At 41.0% G+C, this 25,599-nt stretch overlaps 1 protein-coding gene across 5 annotated transcripts in view; it reads left to right on the top strand.

The window, feature by feature from the left end:
* The window catches only part of tep1 (telomerase-associated protein 1), a 47,325-nt gene that overhangs the window by 3,539 nt on the left and 18,187 nt on the right, over window positions 1-25,599 (top strand). For 4 of the 5 annotated variants that reach the window (XM_054767616.1, XM_054767615.1, XM_054767614.1 and 1 more), the window contains exons 5-36: window positions 2,369-2,533; window positions 2,620-2,754; window positions 3,149-3,220; window positions 3,335-3,456; window positions 3,560-3,717; window positions 4,274-4,383; window positions 4,505-4,583; window positions 6,938-7,127; window positions 10,629-10,905; window positions 10,981-11,133; window positions 11,204-11,275; window positions 11,495-11,616; window positions 11,697-11,765; window positions 11,842-11,985; window positions 12,051-12,342; window positions 12,425-12,546; window positions 12,643-12,756; window positions 14,591-14,708; window positions 14,796-14,984; window positions 15,064-15,245; window positions 15,325-15,445; window positions 15,526-15,705; window positions 16,607-16,699; window positions 16,853-16,988; window positions 17,100-17,259; window positions 18,885-19,018; window positions 19,119-19,207; window positions 20,130-20,244; window positions 20,325-20,532; window positions 20,615-20,732; window positions 20,840-20,964; window positions 22,642-22,741. In XM_054767616.1, the coding sequence (XP_054623591.1) occupies window positions 2,369-2,533; window positions 2,620-2,754; window positions 3,149-3,220; window positions 3,335-3,456; window positions 3,560-3,717; window positions 4,274-4,383; window positions 4,505-4,583; window positions 6,938-7,127; window positions 10,629-10,905; window positions 10,981-11,133; window positions 11,204-11,275; window positions 11,495-11,616; window positions 11,697-11,765; window positions 11,842-11,985; window positions 12,051-12,342; window positions 12,425-12,546; window positions 12,643-12,756; window positions 14,591-14,708; window positions 14,796-14,984; window positions 15,064-15,245; window positions 15,325-15,445; window positions 15,526-15,705; window positions 16,607-16,699; window positions 16,853-16,988; window positions 17,100-17,259; window positions 18,885-19,018; window positions 19,119-19,207; window positions 20,130-20,244; window positions 20,325-20,532; window positions 20,615-20,732; window positions 20,840-20,964; window positions 22,642-22,741 (4,464 nt within the window). The remainder of the gene's footprint in view (window positions 1-2,368; window positions 2,534-2,619; window positions 2,755-3,148; window positions 3,221-3,334; window positions 3,457-3,559; window positions 3,718-4,273; window positions 4,384-4,504; window positions 4,584-6,937; window positions 7,128-10,628; window positions 10,906-10,980; window positions 11,134-11,203; window positions 11,276-11,494; window positions 11,617-11,696; window positions 11,766-11,841; window positions 11,986-12,050; window positions 12,343-12,424; window positions 12,547-12,642; window positions 12,757-14,590; window positions 14,709-14,795; window positions 14,985-15,063; window positions 15,246-15,324; window positions 15,446-15,525; window positions 15,706-16,606; window positions 16,700-16,852; window positions 16,989-17,099; window positions 17,260-18,884; window positions 19,019-19,118; window positions 19,208-20,129; window positions 20,245-20,324; window positions 20,533-20,614; window positions 20,733-20,839; window positions 20,965-22,641; window positions 22,742-25,599) is intronic. The other variant, XM_054767618.1, reaches the window with a different exon arrangement.

Raw genomic sequence — 25,599 nt, 5'->3', positions numbered from 1 at the left:
ATTTCTTTGAAAGATGTCAGAATAGCCTCCCACAGCTGCTGTTTTGTTGTGATCTGCCTCCCACCCTCATAGGTTTTTTGCTTGATGATGCTTCATTGCTTCTCAATAGGGTTGAGGTCAGGGGAAAAACCAGGGGCCAAACCATGAGTTTCTCTCCTTTTACGCCCATAACGGCCAATGACAGAGAGGTATTCTTTGCATCATGAAACGGTGTGTTGTCATGCATAAAGGTCATTTTGTTATAGAACGTACGATTCTTCATAATGTACCATGGACGAAAGCGGTCAGTCAGAAACTCTACATACTTTGCTAAGGTAATTTTTACACCTTCAATGACCATAAAGGGCCAACCAGCTCGCTCCCAATGATTCAGATCCAAAACAATACTCAGCCGCCGCCTTGCTGACACCACAGCCTCGTTGAGATATACTGGCCATACTCTACCCAAGGTTGCACGGCCCTCAACAGTAAACAGGATTGTTTGAAAATTAATCATCATGTATTTGTTGGCCCACTGGAGCCCTTTTTGCTTGTGAGTATTGATTAGGGGTGGCCAAATAGTAGGTTTATGCATAACTGCAAGCCTCTGGAGGATCCTACACCTTGAGGTTCATGGGACTTCAGAGCCACCAGCACCTTCAGATACCTGTTTGCTGCATTGTAATGGCTTTTTCGCAGGTGCTCTCTTTAGTCGATAAATTTGTCTGGCAGAAACTTTTCTTGCTATGCCTATATCAGCACAATCCTGGCTGTCATCTGAATCGGACACAAATTTCTTCACTGTGCGATATAGGGGTGGGAATCTCTGTCCACCTCACGATTCGATGTGATTATGATTCAGAGGCCTGCGATGCGATGATAAAACGATTATTGATGCATCTCAATGCATCTTTTTTGTGATCAATAGTTTGTCAATTTTTTATGAGTAATTTTTTTTCTATATATAATTTCTTTTTACTCACTGTGTACTACTAAAACAAAACATATTGGTAATGATCCCCAATTAAAATAAACATGAAACAGATTAATTTACTTCAAGGTTATATCTTCCAACATATTTCCCATTGAGATGGCCAACGAAGATTTGAACCCAGATCTTCCTGATCTCCTGACTGTGTGACTTTGTGATTTGCTTCGCCTTTTCCGAGTTGGGTGGAAAATTAGTTATCACCTGCTCGATGGTTCTCTGGTTGACAGCAACTTCAGCTGGCTGTTTTTCCTCCCGTTTTGGGTTGAAACGTGCTATGTGGTTTCTCATATTTGTCGTGTTCCCAAAATATTTTAAGCTTGTATGGCAAAGCTTGCATATTGTATGGCTCTTGTCCAGCTAATTTTTACCTTCAACCACGTGAAAGCCGAAGTGCTTCCAGACGCTCACTTTAAATCCAGCGGGTGCGGGTCGGAGTTTATGCTCAGCCATTCTGGTAGCGTCTTATGGGCGCCACACGGAAGGCAACATCGCCTCTACTTCATTCATTTTCAATGGAACTTGCGCGATAGGGCGATTATCTCGTGTCACCGTCCAGCCAAGCGACACGCGAAATTTATGCATGTGCCATGGTGCCAGAGTAAACCGTGGGAGACTCATACAACTCGCTCTGGATGTGAACGATTTTGTTAATTTAGCCATTTTTATCCTTGAAAATGCTTAATTTAGGCAGAAGTTGAGTAAAATGTTCTTAAATATGCATACTTTTACCAATAGACCGTATTCAACCACGAAACAGCACTTCTTCTTTCTGTCTTTTTGTTCCATTTTTTTGGTTCCGTCAGCATCGATTGACATTTATGAATCGATTAAATAATCATCAATGTCCGCATTGCAATGCATCTAAGAATCAATTATTTCCCCCACCCCTGGTACAATGATCACTCTTAAGTTTTTGTGAATTATTGAATGTTTTTTTGCCTTGTCCAAGGCATTGCATTGTTTGATGCTTTTTTGCAGTAGAGAGATACTTTTTCTTTCCCATATTGCTTGAAATCTTTGGCATGCTTAATAATGTGCAACATAATTTTTAAGGAGTTTTCTTTTAATCGGGCTGACCTGGCAAACTAATTATGACAGTTGACAGAGATTGATATGAGTAATCTATAGAGCCCCAAGACAAAATGCCATCCATTAATTTTATTGAAAAACCAAAAAATATATATTTATGATGCTAAAATCCTATTTGCATAATCATTTGGAACACAGTGTAAATAACTATGCGGTCAAAGAGAGCTACGTTTTTCTTTCCACATTCTCATGCACTTCAAATCATTTTTAAAGTGGAAAAACTTAACTCTTGTTGTAGTAGCTTCTTTATTTACCAGATGGTGCATAATTTTGCAAAAAGTGTTTTCATTGTGTGCGTCATCCATATAGGTGGCGCTTTATACAAGACAGGAGTTGAACATCCGCATCACCGCCAACTTTTTGCTGGCTCTGGCTGCCAGTCATCCCTCCACCAAGTGTCACGTCCGCAGGTACTTCTGTGCTGCCATCCAGCTGCCGTCCGATTGGCTGGAGGTGGTCCGGATCTACAGCACGGTAAAATCAACGCCACGCTGGTTGCAACTATCATCAGCAGCACCCTCTTCTGTCCTGGTTGACGCCCTGGCTTGATGTGTTTGTAGTGCTTCAGCCACTCGCTGCCCATGTGTCTGAAGAAGGCCATGGCTGACAAGTTCAAGCAGTTCAGCGAGTATCAGCTGGCCAAATACAACACACGCAAACATCGCTGCAAGCACAACCGCAAGAAACGTGGAAAGGTACAGAAACTCCTGAAGGTTCTTTTTATTTGACAGTTGTTGCTTGTGTGCTCCTTCTTATGGAGACAAATCCGCAAATGAGCGGCCAAAATAACTTTTTGCCGTAGAGTGGCTGGGCTCTACCTTTAGAGATAAGGTGAGAAGCACTGTCACCAGGGAGAAACTCTGAATAGTTAATCCACCGCATTGAGAGGTGCCAGATGAGGTGGCTCGAGCATCTGGTTTGGATGCCTCCTTGACGCCTCCCTAGGGAGGTATTCAAGGCACATCCGACCGGTAGGAGGCCTTGGGGAAGACCCAGGACACGTTGGAGAGACTATGTCTCTCAACTGGCCTAAAACCTTGATCATCAACCATGATTAATTTCTGTATTTTTTTAAATGATTTTCTGCAGAAACCAACTAAAGAGGAGCTGAAAACATGGGCTAACCTGCTTAGGTCCGATGCAGTTGTTCTACAGAAATATGTGAGTAAAAATATTCATTTTAAAAGCAGATTTAATCAAAGTTTAAGAGGATTTGAAAGGCCATGCTGGCTTGGAAACACAATGTAAGCGTGTGACGCTTGTGCGTGTGTGTAGCTGCAGCTGGATGAGAAAAAGGTGGTGGACAAGAAGCAAAGTGAGTTCAACATGAAGAAGATGATCAAGCTGCTTCACATCAAAGAGCCAGCTGAGCACGTTATGGCCATACTGGGACGGAAGTAGGACCCTCAAACACTCATGATTTCATGATGTCCACAGAAATGCTGCAGTGTAACGAGGTGCAGGGATCAAGTGACTTAACGGGGGGGGTCTTCTTCACAGGTATCCATCCGACCTGAAGACATTTAACCGCAGCGGGCTGACAGGCGCTTGGGAGCAAGAGAGAGTGGGACAAAGGATGAAGCTCAAGGAGGCGGAGACATGGGAGCGTCTGCTCAGTCTGGAGGGCAACAAGGCCGCCACGTGGGAGAAACTCATCGGTACTCTTTTTCTTTTTTAACCTCCCTTTTAATAAATCACTTTGATTTTATTTTTGTTTGCTACTAGTATTACTGCAACATTTGACAAAACAATTTGGATTAAAATTGTTGGTGAGCTTTAGTATGTCCGGGGGACACATTGATTAAGTTTTGATTTGGATCTAGATCTGGTCACACAGAATTGTGAACAGATATGGACAATACTTGACTGGACACAAAGATTGATTGATTAACCTGTAATGAGCCTCATCTGATACCAAGATGCTGATCCAATTACTGCAAGCATTGGAGTTCTGCGCTCCTTTCTAGTTTGTGTATATGCAACTTCCTGTTCCAGTGTTTGAGTCTTTCAAGGATGTTAGTTGTTATGTCGGATGTTAGATGTTAGACTGTAGTTCTGAAATCTCCTTTTTGGCTTCCTAAAAAAAGTGTTTTGAACCACATTTAGCCCAGAAACACATACATGCATACATAACATTTTGAGATTAATAAAATTGTGCACAGAGCAATCTACTTCTGAATATATGTGTAATGTAAGTGCCTGTTTTCTGTACAGACAGTAAGTCTCTTCCTTTCATGGCCATGCTGAGGAACCTGAGGAACATGATCAGTCAGGGCATCAGTGAGACACATCACCAGAAGGTCCTCAGCAGGCTCAACAATAAGGTCAGATATTCATTTTTCACATTGTAGCTCACATGTTCATCCTTCTGATCATGTATAGTCAATATAAAATATGTGTGGTTGTTGTTGTTGTGTTTTTTTTTTTTTTTTGCTGTGTGAACAGAAAGCAGTCCTTCAGAGCCGACAGTTTCCCTTCAGGTTCCTGTCTGCCTATAAAGTCATCATGGAACTTCGCCACATGGGTAAGATTAGGCTTGTCACGATAAGAAATTATTGCAGATAAACAATATTATCAACATTGAGACAATTTTTTCAATAGTGTAATGATAATATATGGCATAATAATGCGAGTACTTTAATTTCTCAAGTATTTAACATGCAATTAAAATGTCAAGGGCTTTTAAATCAAATAAATTAAACAGCATAATAAACTAGAAAAGCACTCTTGAGAGCGCAGACCTCCGCCAAGCGCCATAGTTCCCACCATTCACACCAAAATAATAAGCCTACATTTTTTGGATCAGTCTTTGATATTTTGTAGAACCTGTTGGAAACTTGTCCTGTATTTTTTCCCCCCCAAGTGCTCTGACCATTTTTTGTGGAGTTATATGCACAAATGTTGAAAATGGTCCTATCTTGCAATCTGTACATGCTTCCTTTAGGCCAACTAATACGCAGCTGCAATGTGTCCCACCGCAACTATGCAGATGATGCGCAGATCTACGTGTAACTGATGGCTGGTGAACATGGTCCTGCAAATTTCCTTTGTCACTGCATCAAACAGATCAGTGTGTGGATGCAAAACCACTTTCTCCAGCTCAGACAAAACTGAAATCATTGTCTTTGGCCCACAGAAACAAAGAGAAAATGTTGTCACTCCCCTTGAGACTTTCTCTAAACCTAATCATCAGGTTAGAAATATAGGGCTAACAATGGACTCAGACCTGAACTTTACATTAAATCAATATCATCAGCTTTTTACCACCTACAAAGCATTGCCAAAATCAAGGGAATAGTGTCTAAGCCAGAATTAGAGAGACTGATCTATGCCTTTGTCTCCAGGCTAGACTACTGTAACGGCCTTCTCACCAGGCTCTCTAAATGAGCTGTAAAACAGCTGCAGTACATACAGAATGCTGCTGCACTTGTCCTGACTGGAACCAGGAAATATGACCATATCAGTCCCGTACTCAGGTCTCTGCACTGGCTTCCTGTTGCTCAGAGAATACACTTTAAACAGCCTTGCTTGTGTACAAGTTTTTTCAGTTTTCTGCGCCAAAGTACATCTCTGCCATGTTTGAGCCACATAAACTACCTCGGGCTCTGAGAAGCTCAGGGAGGGGTCTCCTGCAGGTGCTCAGAATCAGGACTAAACATGGTGAGGCTGCTTTTCAGTTTTATGCTGCCAAAATCTGGAACGGTCTTCCAGATGATGTGCGACAATCCTCAACTTTGGCAATGTTCAAATCCAGGCTGAAAATGATTCTATTCAACTTTGCATATGACAACTGAAAGTATTTTATCTTTTCACTCTTAAGTTTCTTTTTGTTTTATGGAATGATTTGTGGAATTTTATGTAATGCTTTTAGAATTATTTTATTTTTTAATGAGTGATTTCAGAAGTGATTTTACCTTTTTTTGTAAAGCACTTTGAATTACCTTGTGTGCGAATTGTGCGCTATAAATAAACTTGCTTTGCCTTAAAGAATCTTTAAAAAAATTCCTGGATCCAGACAGTGACCCGGATCACCCCCAAAATGTAATCAGTTTTTCCATATCCCATTTTCAATAATTATGAAATAAAAATTTCATCCAAATCCATTCAGAACTTTTCAAGTTATTTTGAACACAAACAGACACAAACAAAAACATAACCTCTGTGCTTGCGTTGGCGGAGGTAATTAAACAAACAAAAGACAGATATAGAGATGTAGATATAGAGAAATAAAATGGACTGTCAGTCTCTTTTAGCAAAAATTGCACTTAAAAATAAAAATCACAATCAATTGCACTATTTCGTAAGTTCGTAACGTAAGTTCCACCGTTTTTGTATTATTTGTTTTTGTCGCAAACATCTCTGTCACAAAACAAATATGTGCAAACAGGCTGAAAATGACATCAGATCGCGTATACACAATAGGCACGAAGAAAGTATTAGATTGTGTAGCACACAACACACACACACACTGCAGGCGAGTGCACAGGGAGTGCTGTCGCTGTGTGTTGAGGCCAGCAATATTATCAACTTTGTTTTCATTTATTGTGCGGTTAATTGATTTGTATATTTATTTGTATGAATGTCTCTTCTTTTTGTTGCTGCTTAATTTATTGGTATATATGTTTATGTTTATGTTCTTATTCTTTCTTGTGTTTTCTTTCTTTTCTTGGGAGAATGAACAGAATAAGATTTTCATTGCATGGTATTACTGCTGTTTTACCATGCACATGACAATAAAACTCTCTTGAATCTCTTGAATCTTATTGATTGACAGGTGAGATGCTAATCCCTTATGTGCCACCTAAACTGTCAGAGATTTTCTTGGAATAAATTACCTGCTGACATTTATTCATCCTCGTTGCCTCTCTGGTCCCACAGCATTGCTGAAAAACTCCTCCATCAACAACATTGATATCCTGAAGGAGATCGTCAAGAAGCTCCCCAAGAGCCCACGCTTCCGCCACCTAGACTGGGAGTCGGCCAGCAGGAAGCGGCTGAGGGTGGCGCTCGGAGTGCCGTTTGTCTGCCGGATATACCGCATGAAGAAGGCTCAACTCCTCAAGGCAAAGTATGACAACATTCTGGTTGTACTTTGCATGAGATTTTTGCTTGAAGTAGACAATCCTGAGGAAATGCTTTTTTTTAAGGCGGAAATAACAGCAAAAAATTAATTGCGCTCTATAAGGTTGTCCCCTTGTAGCTTTGAACACTACAGAAATGACTAGCGCTATCTAATGGGTGTCCAAGCTCTTTCCAGTGATGGCTACATACATACAAATTGAAGGATGGGGGGCGGGGGGGTCACTTTGGTTAATATACACGCCTCATTAAAAATGTTTAAGACCAGTTGAAAAATTGCAGTAATTTACATTTTGCACTGTTGGATCTTGAGGAGGTTGTAAGTAGAGCTTCAAAATACAAAAGAAGAAATGGGAGTGAGACAAAAAAATATTTTGAGTAAGCAATGTATTGCAAACCAGCATTGAAGTGATACAGGCTGTTCATCAGCTGTGTAAAAGTTTAAGACCACAGCCGTTAAACGCCAAAATATTGGCAAAAATGTGGATTCAATGTCATTTTCTAACACATATTCACACTGTCATGATCTCTTCATGGCAAAGGTAAAAAAGCTGTGATTTCCGATGGGTTGACAAGTTCATCTTGAGTTCCCTTATAACTCATGATTGGCTCTTACATAATAAAGAGAGCTACCTGTTCCACACGCACTCATACGCGCCACAATATGCCATTTTATGACGTGGACATGTGCGCCTTATAGTCCGGCGTGTCTTATATATGTACAAATCTGTTTTTCTCTACATTTCTCTAACTTTATTGGGTGCGGCTGAAATTACCATAGTTTCATGTTTACGCCAAAAGAAGTACAGTTCCCATTAGGGGTGTAACGATTCCTTTTAATAACGATTTGATTTATATCACGATTTGCGGTTGCAGATACCATTCAAAGACGATATCATTTAGAACGATACGATCTGAAACGATTCAGTAACTTTAAATCGATTAAGTAACTTTTTAGTCAAAAATTCAACCAGTGTGAATATGAAATAAATACCTGGGTACTGTACAGTGTAGGTGAAGTGTCCTAGATTCCCGCTGTTTCTGGTAAGGGAATCGGGTATAAATTATTATTAATAATCGTGACATACTTAATAAATGATCAATGGGTACAAAAAAAATGATAAAAATGCCATACAAAATCAGGATGAACAGAGGGTGGTATAGATTGCCATGATTATTTACTTCAAATAGTGCAATCCAAACCTGCACTTCGCACCTAATGAGACATTATGCAAATTCCTCAGCAAATGAATGTGGTATGGAATCTTCAATTAGGTGTTGAAACTTTCTCACCTGTATGGGTTGATGGAAGCAGGGGCTTTTTTGGGGGGCTGATAATCCCCCTAGTGGGAGCTGCCATTTGAAAGAACGGTGCAGCAAATAGCAAGAATACTGACACTGACAGACGTTTTGCAGAGCGCATATGTTAGGAATGTTACAAAATTTAGAAATATGTAAAATTTTATACCTCACTCACTTCTCTACTCCAAGTATTAAAGATGTTAAAGCAAATTTCATACCGGAAAATAGTGCCATTGGTTCCCATTTCTTTAACATTGAGTCAAGACAAAAGCTGTAATCGACCCACGGACCTTGGCAAGTACAACCGTACTACAAAATATATCATAACTTCGGCTGTGACATGTGTTTTTAGAAGTCACCAGAGTAGCCATTTACATTTTTTTTGATAATCAAAAAGTCCAGGGAAGAAAATCAAGTCTCATCAATGCAGCAGCACACTGTATCCATTTCCACGCCACACTACTAATTTCATGTACACCGTAATTTCGGGGCAAAATCAGATTTGAATGAAATTTCATCTACATATAGATATTAAGGTGAATGTATAACCTACCTACCTTTTATCTTGTCCTGAAGCTCTGATCCATGAGTTTGAAAGGCTTAAAGTTGGACTTAACTTTTCTGTATATCAATGAAAATACACCCGATATATGAAAAATGTGCATTTTTAAGGACGTCCCCGCGGACTCTCCTAATCGAGCACGCACGCAGTGTTAGATTTTTGCATCGCTAAAATACGAGGATTGTATTTGTAACATTCCTACATATGTGTTTTGACCTGGACAGGCCGCATTGAATGATGACGTCACTCAGTGTCACTGCTACTGGACCATAAACTACCATCCAGAGCCGTACTAAATGGAAACTTGAGAACCCAGATAGATGTACTTGAATCGTAGGAGTATAAAACGATGCATCGATGTAGTGAATAAATTGTTACATCCCTAGTTGCCATGATAGTTAGTGTGGCACTAGAAAGTAGTGAATTTCCAAATTACACTCTACTCTCACGTTTTCTTTTGACATGTTATATGCAGCGATCGTGTTTTGATCTGAGAAATCTAAAGTAACTGATCAAATGTAGAATTACTACAGCATCTGCTTGGACATTTGTATTATCATTCACAGTGGCGATGCCATAGCTTACTCTCTGATAGGCTTCTAGCTGCCCTGTGCCCGTTAGTATTATTATTATTATTATTATTATGTCTTGAATTTGATAGTGTTTCTCACCTTCTTTATGAAAGTGCTAGCACTTGTAACTTTCTTTGGCTCCTTTTTGACTTATTTTGCAGCTGTGATCAAAAGAAAACTGATCATTATTGCTATTATTATTATTATTATTATTTCTTGACTAATAGTGTTTCTCATCTTCTTTATGAAAGTGCTGGCACTTGTAACTTTCTTTGGCTCCTTTTTGACTTATTTTGCAGCTGTGATCAAAAGAAAACCATGATCATTATATTATTATTATTATTATTATTATTATTATTATTGCTATTATTATTATTGTTGTTATTTCTTGAGTGTAATAGTGTTTCTCACCTTCTTTATGAAAGTGTTGGCACTTGTAACTTTGTTTGACTCCATTTTGAGGTATTTTGCAGCTGAATCAAAAGAAAAGCGTTAGTCTTGCGGTGAGCAACACTACTGAAATCAAGAAGTAACTCATGGCAAAACACAAAGGTGGTGGTGTGTCGATCTCACTGCCACATTGTGTCTGTAGTAAATCAGTGAATGTAAAAAATAAACATTATTTAGCCCTTTATCCCTTTCATTTGTCATTTTTATGTATTTATATGCATTTCAAATTGTTTTCGGCATGTAAAACTATAATTGTAAAACTACTATATATTTAAAAACGTGTTTTTTGTTAACATTTATGACTTACTGGAACTGATTGACTGGACTTTTTCATTGGAAAAACATATTTGATTAGAGTACGTTTCGGTTAGGATCGGACCTTCTGGAACGGATTAATGACTCTTACTAAGTCTCCACTGTGTAGTATATCGATAACATTGTGCACTTGCATTTCGAGGTTTGAGTGTTCATGCCTCCCATGAGCACTGAATTTGCAATTAAATGTGATAAATGAGTGAATTAACAACAGTATAACCATAAGATGAAAAATATATAGTATGAATATAACAACATGTATACATTCATTTAAAATTTGTGTATGCAGTCAGAGGCAGTACACTGTTGCTTTGTTGGACCGTTACCGGGGGGCTCTGGAGGGGGCGATCCAGACCTCGTGCCGCTACAACATCCCCCCACTGCCAGGACGCACGGTCATCTTGATTAACACCAACATGAGTGACAAACGGTCCTGGAACAAAACACTGGACTTCTGCCTCCCGCCCGCCTCTGATGAAGAGGACGACAAGGAGCATGATGAAGTAGATGAAGATGAAGGGAAAAGGAAGAAGAGAAAAGCTAAAGAGGACAAGCTTTCTCCTTCGGTATGGTACTTTTATTTTCCTGCCTCCACTCAAGTCCTTTGCTGATGTCTCCTGGTTCTTCCTGGTTTGATTCAGATGATGGAGGTGGCCGTCTTGCTCGCTCTGATGATGGCCAGCAGTTGCGAGGACGTGCACATCTTCTTAATGATGTGGAGTCATTGCACCCTGGTCGACCTGACGTCGGATGTGCTGCTGGAAAATGTCAGCAGTGTGATGCAGCAAATCAAGGTAGCACCCACATCCAAGACACATACTGTACATGCAGTACGATTCTCACTCACTTGCTGTCCTTACACAGATGTTGAGAAAGGAGACAAGCCAACAGCTTCAATTCATTCAGTACTTCCCCAAGTTCATCAAGAAAAACAAGGTTAGTTCTTATGAAAATCTTTAATATTTTCAGTCAAACCAGATGTTAGATTAAAAGTGGTGTAATGTTGTGCTGCAACGTCCACTGAAGGACATTTCCACCACCAGTTTTAGCTTTACATTTCTAACATGGATCAATCCTAATTCCATTAATCAAACCTAATTCTTTACCTTAGTAAGACATTTTGGATAATTGTATGTTCAAACTATGGTACCTCAGGTGGACAACATCATCTCTCTGACTGAGAGCTGGATCAGCAGTGATGTGGAGTGGGCCATCAACAGCCACAGGAAGGAAACCAGCAACAAAGGCCTCTTCATTGAGATCAACATGTCTAGACTGTAAGACGTTACTTACTAAAAAGCTTCAACAAGCCTTACTTGTCACAATCATGCTGTTTTTTGTGTGGGGCTTTCTCAAGGGATGGCGAGTCAGTCACCCTTGACAAGAACCATGTGAAGCTGATGGGCTTCAGTGAACAAATGCTGAGGTAACTGATCAGCCCAAATTTCCTGTGATGGCATTTCCGTCAGTATTATTTTTATATTATCATGATTTTTGATCAGGTTTGTGGCTGAGCGAGGGTCATCCAGGCTGCTGGATCACGTGGAGCATTTGGACAAAGTATACAATGTCCCACCACCAGAGGGAGCCAAAAATCCTGAGACAACAAACAACGTCATGTCAATTCCAACCACCCCGAAGTTAAGGTAACTGCTTGCTAAAGAGCTCTGGGATGTGTTTTTTAGGTGATCATCTTCTTCGCTGTCCACAGGTGGCGAGGCGTGCGAGTCTTCATCTCCTCCACCTTTCGAGACATGCATGCTGAGCGTGACATCTTGGTACGCAGCGTATTTCCGGAGCTCCGGCGCCGTGCTGCACCATACTGCCTCCATCTGCAGGAAGTGGAACTGCGCTGGGGTGTCACAGAGGAGGAGACAGGTCGTGCCTCCGAGCTTTGCCTGGCGGAGGTGTGCTGCAGCCAGATGCTGGTGGGGATCCTGGGCGAGAGGTACGGGTTTGTGCCGCCCAAACCTGTTCTACCAGACCTTCCGCAGTACAGATGGGTAAGATAAAAATACCGCCATCTTGTGGTTAAAGGTGTAAATGCAGACCTCCTGCAAACCACACATTGTTCGATGTGCACAGCTGCTGGGAGCTCCCGAGGGCCTGTCAGTCACAGAGATGGAGATGCGCCAGTTTCAGGCTCTTGACAGCAACACAGCAAAAAAACGAATGTTCTGCTACTTCAGGGATCCAAGTGCCACAAAGTGCGTTCCCGTAATTTTATTTGCACACGTCCAAATCTTTCTCTGCCCCAATTAAGTAGTAGTATTTAACATGGGAGTTCTTCTGTGGTTTCTTAGAATGGTGCCAGTGGCTTGGAGGTCTCACTTTGCCCCTGAGTCGAAGGAGTCTGAGTCCAAATTGGCTTCTCTGAAGCGATGGATCCAGGACGCGGAGGTGAAGGTCACCAACAAGTGAGTCTTTTATTGTGCAAGATAACTCCCAAGATCTAAGATATACTTTATGGACAAAAATGCCGGGCCTACTCCAACAGGAAGGCAGGAAGGGATAAGTGCAGAAAGTGTGAAGTTGGTCCCTTTGTTTTCTTTTCTTTTTTTTTTTTTTAAATTGGCTCGGTGTTGACTACGGAAGCTCCAATGACACGTCTGTCAGTGACAGACAGGTCGAGCTGTGCCCAGGGCCACGCCCTATCCTATAATCACAGGAGAACGAAAAAATGTAATGAAATTTTTGGGGATCATTATAGATGAGCTGGAAATCTCACAATAAAAATACACAACATAAGGTGGCGATGAATACCTCAATGTTGAATAAAGCAAAAGCTGTCCTTTACCTGAAGTCACTCTATACTCTTTACTGCTCTCTGGTTTTACCATATCTAACTTAGTGTGTGGAGATATAGGGTAATAACTATAAACGCAATCTTCACTCGCTAAATGTACTGCAAAAAAGATCAGTTAGGATAATCCATAATGGCGCGTGTAGAGAACATACAAATCTTTTATCTCTAAAATCACAAATATTAAAATTTGCTGATTTAGTACATTTTCAAACAGCTAAAATTATGCATAAAGCAAACTATAACCTGCTACCCAAAATGTCATAGAATATTTTTCTAAAAGATAGGAGAAATATGATCAAAGGGAAAAAATAAAGTCAAGACACTTATACGCATGAACAATGCTAAAAACCCGCAGCATTTCAGTATGTGGAATTAAATTATGGAACGAACTGAGGAAGGAACTCAAACAAAGCACCAAGATGAGCGATTTTCAAGAAACAGTACAAGCAGTTGTTTGCAAAATACAAGAAAGAAGAGTCTTGAATTTGTTATGTTTATTTGTATTTATTATTATATTGATTATTATAAATGATTATAATTTATTATGATAGCGGAAAAACCTTGACAATTATATCACCATATTGTTACATTACCTTGTCACCTTTCTACGTATTAAAAAGATCACATGTGAATAAATGTACAGCAACAGATGTGAAAAGGATGAGGGGTAGGATTAAATAAGCTTTGTTTAAATCATCATTTTGTTTAGCATCGTTAATGTGTTCCAGAGGGTCTGACTCTAACAGAAGTTGACTATAACTGAATACATTTTCCTGTAAGAAATAATGTAAATCCAATTAATCTGCTCCACTACACTCAATGCATATAAATACACTCACCTCAATAACCCAAAATTTAGCCAAAGAATGTTGTATCAGCACATTCATAATGAAGGTAAAAGTAACCTAAAATATTCATTTATATCTTTAATTAGTCATTCATATGCATTTAGAATTGTTTCATGTATGTAAAACTATAATTGTAAATCTACAAAAACATTTTGTGTTAAGATTTTTGAGAATCAACTTCTGATGACATGATGCAGCTGACGACGCAGCTGACTTCCGGTTCCTGTTTCCATGTAGTGGCAAGCTAATAGAATGCTAACATGGACATTTTGTGCTAAAAATACATTAAGGACACAGTTTGATTCACGCATTTTATTACCAACACAAGACACACGCCATATTGTACGCTAACCAGAAAATGTACGCAAACCAAGGAAAAATTGCGGCGTAAATTGTCAACGTAAACCGAAAAACATGAAAAACGGTGCCAACGCTAATTGAGGTTGTACTGTAATTGTATTTTTAGAATGTCCCGTGGGCCGATTAAAAAAAAATAAATAAATGAATAAAAAAATTAATACAGAGCTGCTGTCCAGAATTGTCTCCTTTGGACACCCCTGCATTAATGAACTTGGATTGCATGTGTCTCTCTGTCAGTTATCAGTGTGAGTGGGGTGGTGTTGTGGATGGGAAGCCTTATTTGAAGAACCTGGAGGACTTTGCCAAAGCAGTGTTGGAGGATCTCTGGGTGGCTCTTGTGGAGCAGTTTGTTGAAGTGAGTGGTTCTCCCCTCCCTGTCAAATTAATGAATCCAGCCTGAGCCTCCAAACCAGCGTCTTCTTTTTTTTTTTCCTGTTGGCAGGACGACGAAGAGACTGACGAAGCGTCTGAGGTGTTAGAGCAGGAGGTCCATCAGGGGGCGCTGCAGAGGCAGTTCCTTAGCAGGGCTAAGCTGTTGTCTGCTGCTGTGGAGATGGTGGAGCAGGTCCAGGCCAAAGGAGGGCTGATGGTGGTGGCGGGGGCGCCTGGCCAGGGCAAAACGATCTTCATGGTAAATGACTCCATCCTCACAGACCCATAATTTCACGAAAGATTCAGTGGACAACATTGCTTCTGTTCTCTCCATGCAGGCTGCTCTAGCAGAGGCCCTCAAAACTGGAGCTAAATCCAAGAAAAACATCCCGTGTGATGTCATCTCCTACTCTGCAGTCGCCAGTCCATCACCTTGCTGCGTGGAGAACCTCCTGAGGTGTCTCCTCCGCTGGTTGATGATGCTGAAGGAGGAGAAATTACCTTTACCTCTTTCTTACAAGTGTGTTTTGAAATGTGCATCATCTTGTCTTTGCACTCACAATGATGTTAGTTGACACCTGTTTTTCTTGCAATTTCAGGGATCTGCTGTTGGAATTTCATGCCGCTCTGAAGAACATGCAGAGGAGCAGACCTCTTGTGCTGCTTGTAGACAGCGTGGATCAGCTCAGCTCTGACTGGATACCACAGCACCTTCCGCAGGTCAGTCACTTTGACAGTATTGAATCTGTATGAGAACTTGTACAATGCAGGTGCAAAATGTTGTCAATTTACCTTGTCAGGGTGTTTGTTTGGTCCTGAGTGCCACTTCCAACTCGGCTCTGTTACAAGTTGTGGCCAAAAAGAGATCGACTTTACTCTTCAACTTGACACAGCTCACCATGACGGAGCGAAAGGAAATAGTCCAGAGAGGACTGGAGGCCTTCGGGAAGAAACTCAGTGACTCTGCCTTCAACAACCAGGTTCCTTCTACTTATTTGCTTAACCCATCATTAGGGTTGGGTATCGTTTACATATTATCAGATACTTGTGCCAAATTGTCACTTTTGAAACGGTGCCTTTTAAAAAAAAAAAAAAAATAAATTACCAATATTAATAATTATAAATTATAATATTTACAATACATAATATTTACAAATTGTCGTAATTATCACAGCAAAACCAGCAACAATACAGAACAGAGAGTATGTGCAAAACAAACCAAAAAAAAAAAAGTTACATTTGGAGCAGAAATTGATACACAATTCTGGTGATGTTAGACTGGCGTTACCACGATCTTTGCTGGTTAATCCTACATGCAAGAGTGGTGTATTAATTGAGCAAAAGTTACTTACACGACTTTACTTGCACAATATCACCTTCAGGCAGATGTTGCAAGTGGCTGGGTCAGCATCTTTTGAGGTGACGTAAAAGCAAACCTCAGTGTTTCGCTCGGAGCATTTAGCTAGATGCTCACCAACATCTGTTCAGGTGAAAATTTTGATACATGTACTCGCATTATGCCATATATTATCATTGAAATATATATACATCACTGAAAAAATTGTCTCAAAATAATTTTGACAATAATATCATTTATCTGCAATAATTTGTAGGACAATTATAATCCAGAAAAAATTGTTATCGTCACCACATTTGACTCTGCAATTAGGCAGCACCAACTGTACCTCATTTTTACTTCGTATACACTTAATTTTTTGTCCGGTTACTACTGTTTATGTCGGCACTGGTGCCATTATGGTACCTAGTTTTGGCGCACATCTCTACTCATCATCTTTGTCATCATCATCGCTGCATGATGTCTTCTCACATTCCCTTGGATTCCTGCTAGATAACCTTCTTGTATGCTTGCTATGTGTGCAGCTGCAGACGCTGATAATGAAGAAAGGTGCAGAGAGTCCTCTCTACCTACACATGGCCTGTGAAGACCTGAGGAACTTTGCTTCCTTTGACAAGGTCAAATACTCTCCTGTCTTCCCCTCTAATTCATAATTGTAAAGGTGCCTGAACTACAAATTCACTCAGAAGTGGTGTATCCCTGGATGTCATGCAGATATGCCCCAAAGTGGCTGTGTCCAACATCTTTCAAACAGTGTTTTTGTGTCTCAGCTGAAGGAGAGTCTGCAGGGATTGCCTCAGTCTCTACACCAGTTGGTCCAGTACATCCTGGAGAGACTCTGCTCGCACTACAGGGCCATGCTGGGACTCCGCTGGGCTCTGGCAGTGCTCACAGTCAGCGCCTCCGGTATGATGAGATAATGAGCACCGGGCTTCATTCTTTCGGATTGTGCTAGGCTAGATTAACATGTATTTCCAATCTAAACTGCTAAAGCCGGTCCATCTCCTCTTGCTTCAGGCCTGCGGGAGAGAGACTTGTACTCCCTACTGTGCACATGCAATGACCTATGCTCGCTGAAAGGACCGGTCACATGGCAGGAAGTGCTGCGTCTGTGCAGGAGGCCCAAAGGACGTGTTCCCATGGCCACCTTTACCCGCATTGTGCAGAGTTTACGAAGGTGAATATCTCACAATAACAATGGGCCTCATTCACGAACATCTTTTTAAAAGTCTTCTTAAGAAGTGTACTTAAGAAGGCGCGGGTTGGAAACTGCGCCACATTCACGACACTTTCTTAAGTAGGGATAATCGTTTGCACCGGTGTTCTTTGGTTGATGAATGCCAACTGCGATGCCCGTGCATGTGAGCCCTAATTTGCATAGGTCACCGCCTATTATTTCCTATATAAGGTAAAAAAATGTGCCGTGCGCAACAGGCAGCTGGAGGCGGAGATGGCAACGCGCAAGGGCGAGACTGAGAAGCAGCTGGACAACAAACGAAAGAAAAACTTCAATTCTACTGAAATAGAGGTGCTTTTACAAGGAGTGACCGAACACAAGACCACCTTATTTTCAAGTGTATCCACCCGTCATCAGGCCATCCAAAAAGAGTCGGCATGGAGCACCATTGCAGGAAACATAATTGCCGTTTCCACGGAGAAACGCACCATCACAGACGTTAAAAAGAACTGTTTTGACTTAAAATACACTCAAAAAAAGATTGGACTGCACCGGAGGGATCTGGAGGAAACGGGAGGTGGGCCATCAATCAGAAACCAAACCATTTCGGAAAGTCTAGAAAATATTTACACAATCATGATGGAAAAATAAAGTAAAAATACATAGTTTGTGTGTGACAATTTATTTTTTCTGTGGTTACATTTGATTAGACGCTGCCTAATTAATACAGCAGCCCCGTGCTCTGGCTCAAGACGTGGCTGGGGGCGCATGTCGTTATCTGGGGGTGCTACGTGCGCAATAGACACACCACGTTTCATTGCGATGTTATTCTGATGATCCTGCGCACCTGCAAGAACAGAGAGGGAAGCCTGAAGCCTGAAGCAAATAAATCTAATGGTCCCTTTACATTCTCTCTCTGTGCAGCGCACGTCTAGCCAGCCTTTTTTTTTGATGAATTGGGATTTGAATATATATTTATCGATGGAGTATATTTTAGTTGTTTTGATGATAAATAATTGTTGGGATATTTTATTTGCACTACATTTTTTGGGATCAGGTTGCAAAATCCATCATGAGGGCGATTGCGCATTGAAAGTGCAAGCTTTGCTTGTGCGTAAGAGTCCTCCTGAGCGTTTGTAGAATTTGTTCTTAGGTCTAAGAACTGTGAGTTAAGAACACGTTTCGTGAATGCCAAAAATCTTCGTAAGAAGGCTTTAAGAACACATTTGTGCGTAAGAACGTTTCGTGAATGAGGCCCAGTGTGTCTAAACCCTGCCCACTGCCACACCTGTGTCTCAAATCATTGAGATCCTAGATAGGAACCGGAATGTAGACCATTTTATTGACCAGCCAGATATGACTGTTCCACTCCAGTCCTATAGTTGGCGATAATGCACTTCATTACTGCAACCTGATACAAACGGATACAAGCTTTTTTGCTGGATATGGTACCACTTGACCCAAATGCAAGTAGACTGTAATTAATACAACCACTATTTTATGGTCTGTTCTTTGTCTCTAACTAATCAACCAGTAAACACAGCGTTTCATTTTGTGCTTTTGTGTTTGGACGTACCAAACAAAGCTTGAGACAAAACAGAATCTAACTGGATCGTCTTTCGCAGCCTCATGAGTCCGTCTAATTGCCGCAACGCTGATGACCTGTTGGCCCCGTCCAACCTGCACGTGAGGCAAGCCTTCAAAGATTTCCTCCTGCCAACAGAAGACGACACAAGAAGAGCTCACCTCGTGTTGGCAGGTAATGTACAGTAAATCCAATTAACCCACCCCCCGCACCCCGCGCCATTAATAGCTTGTTACTATGCCCCAGTTTTACTCTTTTATGGGCCCTTCTGCAGGTCACCTATGGGTGCTGGCCGACGCTCAGGGTACTGATACTTTTCTTCACTGTGAGGTCGACGCCATCCAGCAACTGTCTGCTAGTCTGGTTGGTCATCTTCTAAACACAGTTAAAGTGCATTCTTAATACTGTAAATCAGGAGTGTAATATAATAACAAATAGAGCTTGTAAGAGTTTAATTTAAGAGCTAATATCGAGCAACTGAAACATTTAAGTGTGACAAACATGCAGAAAAATAAGAAATCAAGAAGGGGGCAAACACTTTTTCACACCCCTGTATAATAAGTGATTTAAAAAAAAAAAAAACGTTTATCATGACTTTTAGTGCAGGGGAAAGGGGAAACATAGCTTTGTTTCACTACTTGGCCATTTATGAACAATTTTATATTGCTCAACACACCAGTGACAGAACCAACGTTGCACCAGTGGTAATGTGCTGATGTGTTGATTGAAACAATAGTACGGCAAGTGTAACACGCATGGGTTTCACATTAACGGATGAGTAGCCATACCGACATTTTATAGCGCATGCTGAGCAAGTTAAGCCCACTCACGATACTTTAAATGCAGCTCTTGCCATCCTGTGGAGCCACAGCTTTTAATGCCAAAGGCTATCGACCCTGCCCTAATCACACACGCCGGCGGTTATTTGCTGTCGTAGACCCCTTCACCTGGCGAGGAGACTCAGCCTTTAACTTAATTCCGGCGTTAGTCCGAACATTTACATGATGTAGTTGCTAATATTTTGCCTTCTCTCATGCATCTCAATGGCAACCAACATTTTTATTACCGGCTCTCAGTATAATGCAGCGGTGTACAACAATAAACACAATAATAAACATATTGTCACAATAATACCTTTTTTAAAGTGAATATTTTTGATACAGCTGGTATATTCTGTGCACCGAACCTAAGCTGTTTAAACTTAACTCATATCATGCAGGATTCATGTTCCTGTGTCACGCTTTATGTCATCCTCATGATGATGTTTGACTGTATTCCTGATTAGATACAAAGTGACCAACAGGAGGCACTCCGCTTGCTCCTCTCCAGCTATTACTTCCTGTATGCTAATGTGCGCCACCACCTGCTGCACCACCTCTTGGACACCTACAACATGCTTGGTGAGCCATCAGTGTTTATCTGTTTTAATGAATTAAGTTCAAATTTTGGTGCTCTGCTCACTTCCTCTCTCTGCCTCTAGGCGACCTGCAGGACGCCGTGAAAGACTGCCGAGATTTCTTGCAGCTTCACGCTGCCGTGCTCACCTCCTGGCCGGCACTCTTCATCCAGCAGGCCCTCAATATGCCCCCTAATACCCGCGCTCACGCCTGGGCCCGGGCCCTTGAGGGCAGTGGGACTGTACGAGTGGTGGAGTGGCTCAACAACCACCATCAGTTTAAGAAGAGCAGGTATGCAGTTTGTCAGCTAGGGCGCAGCACGCGCATTTCCTGATGTTTACAACAAACATTATCCGGTGTTTGTGTGTCCCAGTCAGCTGATGTCCACCTTCACATCCGAGCCCACCTGCTTGGCTATGAGCTCCGATGGAGGGATGGTGGTTGGTACTGGACAGGGAACCCTGCATTTTATCAACTCAAACACTGGACAGGTATGAACACGCTGAAGCTCCCGCTGGTTACTTATCCATTGTTCTTCCTCGTCAGTCTCTTGTATTTGAAATGGCACTCTTCCTAATGTGTGCTTGCTGTCTCCCAGGAAGTGAAGTCACTGGTGAGCAGCTGTGACGGCATCTCCAGCTGTGTCCTTCTGAAGGACGGTCGTCTTGTGACGACCTCGTTCGACGGCCAAATCGAGATCTGGGATGGCAGGAGTGGATACCGGTGAGCGTCATTCTGACCTCTCCAGAACCTCTTTGACTACATTCACACTGCAGGTCGATTCTTTTTATTTTATTTTATTTTTTATTTTTGTACTCATATGTGACCTGTATTTATTTATTTTTTTTCAAAACAACGAACAATGCAAATCCAATTTTTTCAAATGCAACTCAGGCCTCATTTGTATGTACAGTGGTGTCAAAAGTGTTTGCCTCCTTCCTGATTTCTTTTTCATTTATTTATTTTTTTTTGCATGTTTGTCACAGTTAAACGTTTCAGATCATCAAACAAATTTAAATATTACTGACTGCAGTTTTTAAATGAAAGTTTTTATTAAGGGAGAAAAAAAATCCAAACCTACATGGCCCTGTGTGAAAAAGTTCTTGCCCACCCACTCCCCCATAAAGGTGAACTTTTTGGAAGGTGTGTGTCCGATTACATCTGGTGTAAAATTAACGGTGCATTTCAGAAAAAGAACATCTTACCAACAGAAAAATATGCTGGTGGTAGTGTGATGGTCTGGGGCTGTTTTGCTGCTTCAGGACGTGGAAGACTTGCTGTGATAAATGGAACCATGAATTCTGCTGTCTACCAAAAAATCCTGAAGGAGAATGTCGGGCCATCTGTTTGTGACCTCAAGCTTAAACCAACTTGGGTTCTGCAGCCACCTCCGAATGGCTGAAGAAAAACAAAATGTAGACTTTGGTGTGGCCTAGTCAAAGTCCTGACCTGAAACCTATTGAGATGCTGTGGCAAGACCTTAAAAAGGCGGTTCCTGCTGGAAAACCCTCCAGTGTGGTTGAACGATGAGTGGGCCAAAATTCCTCCATAGCGCTGTGAGAGACTCATTGCAAGTTAGCGCAAATGCTTGATTGCAGCTGTTGCTGCTCAGGGTGGCCCACCCAGTTATTAGGTTTAGGGGGCAATCACTTTTTCACACAGGGCCATGTAGGTTTGGATTTTTTTTCATATAAGAACTGCATTTTGTGTTCAGTTGTGTTGTCATTGACTAATATTTAAATTTGTTTGATAATCTGAAACATTTAAATGTGACAAATATGCAAAAGAATAGGAAATCTGGAATGGGGCAAACACTTTTCACAACACTATAGATATAAATCCAATAAGCATCTGATCTACTGCAGTCTGAATGGTCAGGTCGCATATATCCGCCTTTAAGTCATAGAAAGGCGTGGTTTACCGTGCGAGACTTTGATAAAGGTACGCACCGATGTAGGCAAAAGTTCTTCATGTCATCTGTAAATTATTTTGTGTCAGTGAAGCGGCTCACGGCAATGTCCCATCACTCCTGCCACCCACATACTCCTCGGGACAAACGTTGCAGCAAGCTCTCCACGAACCTTTTCTTTATCTCCTACGCGGAATCATTTGATTAAGAAAATCTTGACTGCTGTTGCATAAATTCCTAGAAATTGCGCCAAACACACGAATGCAGCAATCTTTACTTCCGTAAAAACACGGAAGTGCGTATGACTTTGTACTTTTAAGCATGCGCGTCACTTCCCGGACTCTTTGCGTTCACATTAACAAGTCACATTTTTTTGGTAAAGTGAAGGACCACATAAATTTGATTTTAACAAAAAATCTGAATTGGGCATCATACCCTGCAATGTGAACGGAGCCTTAGTTAATCATGATGGACCTTCTTTCCTTTTGCAGGACGGCACTTATTAAGGGCCACACTAATGTGATCACAGCCAGCGACATCACTGCTGACCGGAAGCACCTTGCCACGGCATCCCTGGACTTCACACTGAAGGTGAGTTACTTAATAACATCTGTTTTTCCCAGACAGAAATAAATTTGCCACTACACCCTCATTCATAAACACGTTATGTTGGGACGGAATGTAGCTTGTTGTTCCAACTCCATACAGTAGGTTGCATCATAAGCGACTTTTTCTGGTTATTATAAGACACTTTTGAAGACACTAAAATGAAAGTTCCACATGTCCAAAAAGAGTAGGAAGAAGCAAAGCTTATTTAATCCTACCCCCCATCCGTTTTACATCAAGTGCAATACATTTGTTCACTTTATGTAATCCAAATGCAATCTTGCTGGTTTAAAATACTTAGGAAAATAGTATGGTAATGTAATAATGTGGTAAAATAGTAGTTCTTGTCACCATAACTTCTTCATATGACAGTCATAATAATCATAATAAAATACAGTCAAACCTGTCTTAGCGGCCACCTGTATAGAACGGCCACCTGCCTATAGCGGCCACTGACAAATTTCGGTTTTTTAAAGCAATGAAGCCGTCGTGTGTAGACTTTAATTACTGAGTCCTAGTTCGACATAAAAAAGCCGTCTTCTTACTTTGCAATGCCGCCCTGAAAAGATTCAATGACGGCCAAAACGGTAATCTTCCCACTTTGCAATGCCGTGAATAGATTCTAAAATAGCCAAAACACCTGAATAAAACATCTAAAATATCACTTAATTGCCGACTAATTAGAGATTAGAAGCCCATTCAATAAGAAAGGAGCGATGGTATTGTTAGTTTACGACGATCTTCGCACCTCCTCCGCACTCAATTGTTCACGCACACACCCAATCATGACTGCTTCACACGTATCCTGTACATATATCCCCGGGCTCGTTCACTAAAATTTTTATTTCTTGCTTTTAAAATCGTGTTTTAAAAAAAATCAACGATGGAAATTTGTGACGTTCTGCAGGACAGGAGCAAGCGTCCCCTGTCCTGCGCTCTTATTTGGCGGGCTGTGCCTTCTCCGGGGAGGAAGAGGCAGCCGCTTTATGCCTGGTGGCCGCGCAGCTGCAGTCAATTAACATTTGTTAATGTTAATGTTACTGGCCTTGTTGTTATTGATACTGTATTACTAGTTTCCTCACCGGAGCTGTTACCTAGATTTACCTACCTGTTTATGTGTCAACAGAGCGTTTTCCCTTAGGTCTTTTGGTTTTGCTCCAGTCTTTTTGAGAATACATGTTAATATGTGTGCGCACAAATTCAAAATGGCCGCCAACCTATCTATAGCGGCCACCTGTCTATAGCGGCCGCTTTTGCCGTTTCCCTTTAGTGGCCGCTATAGACAGGTTTGACTGTACACATAACAGAACATAGTTGGATAATGGTGGGTACTGATAATAAACTCACAAGCATAAAGACTTAATAAGTGTTGTAGTGATTAGGCAAAGCACTGACAAATAAAATAGACAGAAATGAACATAGTTGGTTAATAAGTGAGTATAGACTATGTACTCACAAAGGAATGAAGAGTAAATGAGTGTTGTAGTGATTAGACATAGCATTGACAATGAAGAGTTAGTAGTGAGTGTAGTATTATTTAGACATACTGTAGCATTGCATGTACACAGTGTTTCAGGACTCTTCTTCCTTGTACTTTGCAAACATCAACTGCTTGTGTTGTTTCTTAAAATTGCTCTTGTTAGTGCTCTGCTCAATCCGTTCCATAATTTGATTCCACATACTGAAATGCTGAAGATTTTTAGTGTTGTTCTCATGTATAAATGTCAAGTTTAATTTTTCTCTGAGGACATATTTCTCCTCTGTCTTTTCTAGTAATTTATATATTACTTTTTTCTTTGTTGGTATGTTGCATTATAAATCTCCTGTATAATGTGTTTTTCTTCTTATAGGCATTTTGCAAACCTTTTGTTAGCCATGGCTGATTATTATTTTGCTTATTGGACATTTCTCTCCAGGGACATTTCTTATTGTAGAGCTTCAACATGGGAGCATCATATGCTTCATCCACATCATTTGTACTATATACACTCACAGATCTTTGTTGTTCCAGATCTTTCTTAAAAGCGTTGATGCTGTCCTCTGCGTAATTATTGGAAAGTCCATTTGACTTTCATTTCCCTCTTTTTATAGTTTTCATTGTAAATTGTAACACTGGAAGATGGTCACTAATGTCATTAATTAGCAGACCACTAATTGTGTTATCCAAATCATTAGTGATGAAGTTTACATCACCCCCCTGAACCACCACTACAAATACAGTCAAACCTGTCTTAGCGGCCACCTGCCTATAGCAGCCACTGAAAAATCCCCCGCAGCAAATTTACATGTTATAGACCCTGTGTATAGCAGTCACCTGTCCAACGCGGCCAGCGGCCACCCATTTTGTCTCCCTTGGTCAATATCTGACTGCATATAGCGGCCAAATTACCAACTCAAGTAGAAGCTTCAAGCACGAAAAAGTTGCGCTTTTAAATCAATGAAGCCGTCTTGTGTAGACTTTAATTACTGAGTCCTAGCTCGGTCACAATCATTCACAAGATCCACACAAACTGTCAGTTGTTCCACATAAAAAAGCCGTCTTCTTTTGAGCTTGCTATTTCCTGGTCAAACATGTAACTTTAAGAGCATTTGCACCAAAACATTACCGCAAATTAGGCTGGGAACAGGACGTGCTCCCAGCGATGCTACAATAAAAAAAATAAACATACGCTAGCATGCATGCGGCAGCGGGAGCAAAACTGAGTTCGGTTGTACTTAATTGAAGTATTTTAGAATGTACTCACGTTATTTTTCATCAATCCTCATCCAAAAATCCATCAAAGTCCTCATCTTCTGTATTCGACACAAACAAAGCCGTCTTCTTTTCCGTTCGCTACTAGTCC

This window comes from Dunckerocampus dactyliophorus, chromosome 2 (assembly GCF_027744805.1).
Source record: "Dunckerocampus dactyliophorus isolate RoL2022-P2 chromosome 2, RoL_Ddac_1.1, whole genome shotgun sequence".
NCBI lineage: Eukaryota > Metazoa > Chordata > Actinopteri > Syngnathiformes > Syngnathidae > Dunckerocampus > Dunckerocampus dactyliophorus.
This window is presented reverse-complemented; position numbering and strand designations above follow the sequence as displayed.